At 46.7% G+C, this 8,259-nt stretch overlaps 1 protein-coding gene across 1 annotated transcript; it reads right to left on the minus strand.

The window, feature by feature from the left end:
• Window positions 1-2,367: 2,367 nt before the first annotated feature.
• LOC102304960 (keratin, type I cytoskeletal 13) lies at window positions 2,368-6,890 on the minus strand. Its single transcript, XM_005948697.2, has 7 exons — window positions 6,452-6,890; window positions 5,827-5,909; window positions 5,363-5,519; window positions 4,987-5,148; window positions 3,072-3,197; window positions 2,769-2,989; window positions 2,368-2,540 (listed from the first exon to the last, which is right to left on the minus strand). Exons 1-7 carry the CDS (start codon window positions 6,824-6,826, stop codon window positions 2,441-2,443), a joined length of 1,224 nt encoding a protein of 407 aa, XP_005948759.1. The 5' UTR covers window positions 6,827-6,890; the 3' UTR covers window positions 2,368-2,440.
• Between the last annotated feature and the right edge of the window lie 1,369 nt (window positions 6,891-8,259).

Below are 8,259 nucleotides of genomic sequence, written 5' to 3' on the forward strand. Positions count from 1 at the left end.
TAAGCAGCCCAGCGCTGCCCGAGGGCCAGATTTATCCAGAAACTATTAGCTCAACCACACAGTCACTGTTTATTTATGAATGAAAACTGTTTCTGTTATATAAACACCGTCGTTCTCCTTCAGCGACCTCTCTTCAGTCACACCCGTCGTGCCGTTTCCGGACTAAATCGTGCTATTTACGCTTTCCTGACTCCTCATGGCGTCCTTCTCTTGGCACTTTGTTGATCATCATCATAAATGACAGAACTCTCTGTATCTGATGCTCTGTGGGAATCTGAGCTGTGTGGTCCATAAATTAAAGCAAGTTTAGTGCTGCACATATAAGATCACCAAACGCTGAGTGCTGGGGTCAGAGCGTCACAGTTCACACACATCTTAAGGAAAGGAGCTCTGACTGTCATACTGATGACATCAAGCCACACCTGAACCAGAGACAGCGGCAGGAGAAGCTTACCTGGGCGAGGACAAAATGACTTGAGACACCAGAGGAAGTCGAGAGAGGCACAGATGGATTTGGGGTCATGTGCTGGTGGTTGGTTCGTGGTGTCAGTGAAACATCTGTCAGGAGATCTTGGAGGGCTTCGTGCGTTCATCCACTGACGAGCTTTCTGGAGTTGCTGATTTCCTCGTGCAGCAGCACCTATGAGCTGCTCACAGCGTCAGACCTGAGGTCAGATGTTCTTACTGTGTTTGATTTTCCAGCAACTCTCCTGAACCCCACAGAGTCTGAGACACTCAGGTAACATCCAGGTGAGCTGATCGCCTCCATGCTATGCTTCGTATTAAAGGAGCCCCAACCGAACACGAGAGCATTAATGTGCTTTCCAGAAACATTTTTGATCCAAATGAGGAAAATCTTGTAATCGTTTTTCACGACCTAGAAGCCATAATCAATAACGATTGTTTCTAAAGGTTTCAGATATTTCCCTTCATGTGTAATGAGTACACAAAGAGCTGCAGCTCTGAACAAACATGTCTGGATGTGTTTGGTGGATTTTATCGGTGTTATCGGTCCTGTGCTGGTCTGTTAGTCACACTGAAAGAAGTCTGATCAGTTCTGTTGAAGTGCATCGCAGAGCGGCGACTCCCTGCTGTCACACGTCAGTGACTCACTGAGCTGCTGAACAAAGACCTTTACACTCATGCAGGTAAGAAAACACACCTGAGCAAACGAGCTCGGCGGACTTTATGACAGTCCTGCATGCACGACTGTCATAAAGCTGAGGACGACTGCTGCTAACCAGCACACACACTCAGACTGTCTGCAAATACTGATGCTGCAAATCAACCAATCAGATCACACGAGAGCCGCTCCGGATCTGCATCCCACAATTCAGTTCACAGCTGGAGTGAAACACGGAAACTCAAAGTAGAATTCACGTTCCACCAGTTGCAGCGAGTCATCCTGAAGCAGACCATCGCAGCACCGCGTCCGCCTGCTGCTCTGATGGTCCCGTTATGAAACGCCGTTAGTGACGCTGATGTAGCGGGACTCGAACCTTCCACATAATTGAGCTTCTGTCTCATCAGTCCACTGAGCATTTCCCCAGACGTTTTGGGGATCATCCCCTTGCAGCTCTCCAATGGAAAGCCTTAGAAATGTCTCTGTAAGCCAGACTGATGGACCTCAGTGACTTTGTTTCTCAGCTGTGAGCTCTGAGCCTCCTGACCTGCTGTCTGTCTACACTACGTGGTGCAAGACCAAAGCCAGGAAGCTCATGATGGACCCCTCCCATCCCAACAATGGACTCTTCTCACTGTTGAGGTCTGGGAAGCGCTTTCCTTAAGACCAGAACAGGCTGGACTCTCTCTCATACATCAGCAACTGTTTATTTGCACTTTATAATTTCCTAAATTTGTTCATCTGCACTTTGAATTTATGTTTTTTTTTACCTTAAATTTTACTGTAAAGTTTTACATTTTAATTTGAATATTATGTACATTTCTTGGTGATTTAGTTTTGTGTTTACTTTTATGTTTAGTTTTTTATGGTCGGCATTGCACAGCAACATTTCACTGCGTGTTGTACTATGATTGCATACGTGACAAATAAAATTTGTGCTGCTTTTAGAGATGGAGTCGCCTGCTTTGCTCCAGCAGACAGGCAAGCACTAAGAGAATTTTAAAACCTCCTCACTTTGTACAGCAGTTATGATGAAGGGTAAGTGTCTATAATTTGTCTGCAAATGTGTGTAATCTGTAATTTTTGCTGCATTTATGGGGACGGATTCAATGCTGGAGCCTCTGCTGGACGTTAGAGGAACTGCAGCTCTGAATGTTGATGTTCATTCATTTAACTGTATTTAGACATTTAAAAAGTGTAATGTCGCTGCTCAGAGGGAGAGAGAACTGAAACACACACATTGATCAGTTCATCAGGAGAGTTTTATTTGTGCACTTCTGAGAACGTTTAGGAACGTGTTGACGGTTGTTTGTCGTCTCATTTCGTCTCCTGAGTTTCAGTGGTCACCTCTCCGTCCTCAGTGATCTCTTTGGTGACAATCACCACTTTGCGAGTGGTGGTTTTGGAGGAAGACGAGCTGTGGGAAACACAGAGACACAAATCCAGTTAATGTATCATCCTTTCAGCAAAAGCTACCTGTGCTGTTATTCAACATAGCAGTTGCTTGAGATCAGTGCAGAGGTGCATCTGCTAACTTTCATATTAGGACGTTTAATCAGAGATCAGTAGCAAAGTGTTTGAAACCAAATCAGTGGGAAACGTGTAGCAGTAGCTGGTTCCTGATGATGGACGTGTGCCAGCTCACCTGTCCAGTTCTCCATCCAGCAGCCTTCTGTACTCTGCAATCTCCATCTCCAGCCTGGTTTTGATGTCAAGCAGCATCTGGTAATCTTGTCGCTGACGCTCCAGGTCGGCCCTCAGCTGCATCAACTGTTCTTCAAGAGACGTCACCTGCCGCTGGTAACCTGCCAGCATGCTGGCGTACCTGCTCTGGGTTTCGGCTAGAGTGTGCTCCAGAGACTTTTTCTGGGGATGAGAAGAAAGAGTCTCAGAAGATTTGCAGAATCGAACACTGAGGAAAAGTCAGCAGTCAAAGGTTAAAACTCACCATACTGAGCTGCGCTTGGAGCTCGATCTCCAGACTTTGCAGGCTTCGTTTGAGCTCTGTGATCTCAGAGCGAGAAGACTGAAGAACCTCTGTGCTCTCAGTGACCGTCTTATTCAGCTCATCAGACTGGAAACACACACACACACACAGACACGCACACACAGACACGCACACACAGACACACAAGACACAAACACACACACACACAGCACACACAGACACACACACACACACACACAGCACACAGACACAAATGGCTACACACACACACCGCATACAACATCACAGTCACATGGGAATTCTACATTCAGACACAATATGGCACACAGACATCATCACCAGCATGTTATCGCATTTTCGCAGGACACACAGACACATGAACCCACGAACAGATCACACACACCACACCTCACACCCAGGTACCACACACAGCAGGCGACACAAGACAGAGCAGCATCAACACACACATAGAAACACACACACTACAACACACGCAGATAGCTAACCAATTCATACAATCAAGACAGCAGACACAGAACGACATCCAGTAATCACCAGTCAGGAACAGTCCCATGACGTCAATACACGGACATCACAGACATGCTATGACCGTCATAGCATATGTCATGACTCACTCTACAGCACACAAACACAGCACACAGAACAAACACGCACACACACCACAATATACACATTGACACAGCAACACAGACACCACCTAGCGACAGCATACACACACCACAGACAGACACATCACACACACATCACATATGACATATTCATCATCACTTACTCAGAATCGACAAGCACACACAGGATCAGTTCAACAGATCACAACAAGACTACACAACATCCACACGACACTGCACACATCCCACATCACACACACAATCACGATCTCAGACACAAGACACGCAACCACCAACATCACCAACTACATAAGCGCACTACAACACACACAGCACACACAGCACACACAGTCAATGCACCAAAGAAACACACACACAGAGTCACTGCACAGAAGCTCACAATCCACAGCACTACACATCTTGACACACACCAACTATCACTGACAGACAACAGCACACACTAGGCATCACACATCAAATCACACAAACAAGACCTCAATACAGACACTGCCACAGATTTCACACACGACAATACATCAGCTACGACACATCGAGTAAGACGAGAACATCACACAAGCATCACAGACACAACACACACATTGGACATTCGGGCACACGGACACACATATCAACAGCAGACACACACACGAGACAGAACACACAGAATGTTCTAGCACACACATCACACAAGTCACAGTCACAACTACACACAGACAACGCACACAAACACGGCACAACAAACGATCAGACCTCAGCATACAGCCACACAGGAACCAGTTGCTATCATCATTCACCACACATCACACACACACAGTGCATCACCACACACAACACACACACACCAGAGCAACACACACACAATCAGAGCAACACACACACACCAGAGCAACACACACACACTAGAGCAACAAACAAAACTTCAGAACTGACCCTGTTGGTACAGGTGGTCCTTTTAATCCCGGACAATGATAAGGCGACACTTTGCTGGCTTGATTTAATATGATGCTGCCTTATGCCAGGACACTTTAACTCTACGAGCACGTAGGAGCAAAATCAATGTTTAAGAGTAAAAGTTTTACTAATAGATGTTTACAGTTTTTTACAAAATCAGCGATTGAGTGCAGTTCCTCCTGTTGCCACTAGACTGTGTTAATAAACTCTAAGTTTTACTGGGGAAAACTCATCTTTTAGCCTTTGCTGTCACAAACAGCTTCTGTTTCAGCTGTGTTTGTCTAAACAGATCGTATCTCAGACGAATTCATGGCTGTTTTGCGGTTAAGTCTCACCTTGGTCTGGAACCAGGCCTCCAGGTCTCTGCGGTTCTTGGTAGCAACGTTCTCGTAGTGATCTCTGATTTGGGCCATAACTGCATTCAGATCCTCCTGAGGAGCAGCATCCACCTCCACGTTCACCTGACCGCTCATCTGGGAGCGCAGCGCGAGCAAGTCCTGCAGAAGAAGAAAGCATCGCCCGTAATGCAGAGATGGAGCTTTAATAACTAATAATTCATGCAATAAGTTTTACTTTGGGTCTTGAATTTCAGTCTTCTCTCTAAAAACATCAGCCTGTTCTAAGTCTAATAGTTTATAAATGTGCAATCATAGTTATTTCATCCATTTAATTATTATTTTCTTCATAGTTGGTCTCTGGTTTTACTCCCACCTCCTCGTGGTTCTTCTTCAGGTGGATGAGTTCCTCCTTCAGAGACTCGATCTGCATCTCCAGGTCGGATCTCGTCATCGTCAGCTCGTCGAGGACCTTCCTCAGCCCAGCGATGTCAGCCTCCACACTCTGACGCATGCTCAGCTCGTTCTCGTACCTGTACAGCAACGAGCAGCATCGAATGAGTCATCCAAACCGTGGGAGCTGTGGGAGCTGGACCTACTTTACATCTCAGTGGGAAGCCTGGTGTGGATGGTGGGTGTTTTTTTGCATGTGGTCACATGAGAGAGTTTTAGGGTTACTTGCAAATATTTCTGGAGATGCTCAGTCCCAAACATCAGAACTCTGATCTTGGAATTCAGAATCCATCCTTTAGAGTTTCTTTGCTTAGTGGTGGATGCAGCTTAAATACTGAAGCAGTGCATTCGACGTGCACTAACCCCAGAAAATTGAAAGTGACTCACTTCATTTTGAAGTCGTCAGCAGCCAGCTTGGCGTTATCAATCGTCAGGCAAAGGGATCCATTTGTGTTGGTGGCGTCGAGGATCTGAAAACAGAAGGAGGAAATATTCAGGCCTTAACTGTGGAGTGTTGTTGGGATGAGGATATCATGTGACAGGCGTGGCTCCCTGCCCCGGCCTCACCGCCAGTTCACCACCTGCTGCAGAAATGATTAACAAACAATAAGAATATGCAAAGTGCAAACAAATTCCCCCTCGTGGTTTCATGTACAACCAGAGAGGTGACCTCGGGTGTGGCCGCACCTGCAGGAAGTCACAGATCCTGCTGCAGGGCGCGTCGGAGAGGGGGGTCGGTTTCACGCACCTCCCGTGTTTCACATGACCTCACAGCTCTATTCTCTCTTTTGTGTCTCGTCTTAGTGGCATCTCACCAAGACGTTTCACTGAGAACGAACTCGAGCCAAAAACGTCACCACATATTAAAAGTGCAACATGTCTGACATGGAAAACCATCAAGCAGCAGCCGAGCTCCGGCAGGACGAGCCGCCGCACGCCCTCCCCAGATCCTCCTCATGATACACTTTGGTATTTTCGCCATGTTTACAGATGAGAAAGAAGCTGCTCTCACCTTGTTCTGCAGGTCCTTTATGGTGGCGTAGTAGGCAGAGTAGTCGTTCCCCTCTACTTTGGTCTTCTTCTCAAGGAACTCCTTGATCTTCAGCTCCAGCTCGGCATTGGCCGTCTCCAGGTTGCGCACCTTCTCCAGGTAGGAGGCCAGGCGGTCGTTCAGGTTCTGCATGGCCATCTTCTTGTTGTCTGAGATATCAACGGCGTCGGCCAGCTCGAAGCCACCAGACCCGAGACCTGCGGCAGCAGAGGAGAAGTTCCTGGGAGCGCTTGTGCTGGAGATGCGGACGTTGTGTCCCCCGGCGCCGCCGTACATGCTGTCGGCCCTCATGGAGCCGGGGCGAGATCCTGAGAGACGGTAGGACAGGTTGGACATGCTGGAGACTTTTTTCTGCTCTGGACAGAGACGAGGAGAGAATGAACCGGAGACCAGCTCAAGCTGCTTTTATGCAGGTGAGGGAGGGATTCAGATACGGCCCCCGCCCCAGCGCAGCACTCCACCCATACCCCCACCCCCACCATGCCTCGGGGCAGGCTGAAAGGAATTTTGTATGTGCCTTTCGAAATCTACGTCCATACCTGAGTCTCTGAGGTGAGTGGGTGTCCCCCCCTCCTCAGATCTGATTCATCGTTTCAAACCGAAGTGTCCTCTCTCCCACGTCCAACGGATTCCTGCCATCGTGTCGCAGCCTGTCTGTTGTTTCTGTGTGTTGTTTTTGTGCCCTGCAGGCCTGCAGCTGCTCCTCCTCCTGCTTATTGTGCAACCAAACAATGAAACACTTTGTTCCCGGCCTGCATTCTGCCTCCACCTGCTGTCAGCAAACACGGAGGGACAGCGCTCCACACCAACATCAGGACAAGAACAACACGGAGAAACACGGAAACACGATTATCTTCTGTAAGATATTCGTGTGACGAGGCTGTGATTGGTGTGTTTGTCACGCTACGAATCAGGAACTGCTGTTTGAGTAAATAAATGAAATCAAAATCTTCAGACAGTGATACGTCTGTACATGCTCACACGTCTTAATGTAGTGTTTCAGTTCAAATGTTTAATGAGGTTTATATTAGCCTGTAGTGCAAATATGGTCCCTGAAGGGTTTGATTCACCTCAAGGTCAAAGGTCAAACCTTCCTGTACTCTTCATTTTACTCGACAGTGACCTTCTTGTGTCATTAAACAAAAAACAAAAAACAAAAAATAAGGTGACAAACCACACTCCAAGAAATGCTGCGTTATTTTCAGCTGCTGGGTAAAAGCCGCAGGTTCGTGCGTCGGGTTATTGTCACCAAATACTGGTTCAGAAATCATGACTCAGGAGTCGGTGATGTGCCGGGTTCTTCAATTCACTCCACAGCTTGACTACTTCTGTTGGGTCATCGGTCGGGTAGCTTTGATCAAATATTGGGTCAAAATTCCACCCAAGTGTTGGGTTGAAGATAAGCCTGAGAAGATGCCACATCTTTCTTCACAAACTGCCTTTTTCAACCAAACTGTGACCTGATCAGATGTCACTGGACTTCTCCTCTACTATGAAATAAAACATGGTAAGAAAAAGTGAAATCTAACAGTTTGAAAATCACAGGGTTGATGATTTATTGGTTTAATCTAGAACTTCACCAACTCATTAAACGTCTTTTAAGAGATAACACCGGCTGGCTCGTGATGAACAAGTTATTACTAGACAGCAAAAACTCCAGTGTTAAATTACTGGAAATTACACTGGAAAATAAAATGTTAGAAATATTCCAGTGTTAGAATATCAGCACTGCTCAGTGTTAGCCATTGTTAATCTTCAAAACTGACTAG

The sequence above is a fragment of the Haplochromis burtoni genome, unplaced genomic scaffold (genome assembly GCF_018398535.1).
Source record: "Haplochromis burtoni strain Fernald_Lab_line unplaced genomic scaffold, NCSU_Asbu1 Contig_313, whole genome shotgun sequence".
Lineage (NCBI taxonomy): Eukaryota > Metazoa > Chordata > Actinopteri > Cichliformes > Cichlidae > Haplochromis > Haplochromis burtoni.

Coding starts and splice junctions, on each gene's coding strand:
- LOC102304960 (XM_005948697.2), bottom strand. CDS start 6,826: ATGTCCAACCTGTCCTACCGTCTCTCAGGATCTCGCCCCGGCTCCATG. Junction 5,910..6,451: donor TAAAGGACCTGCAGAACAAG/GTGAGAGCAGCT, acceptor TTCTGTTTTCAG/ATCCTCGACGCCACCAACAC. Junction 2,541..2,768: donor CTGGATGGAGAACTGGACAG/GTGAGCTGGCAC, acceptor TGTTTCCCACAG/CTCGTCTTCCTCCAAAACCA.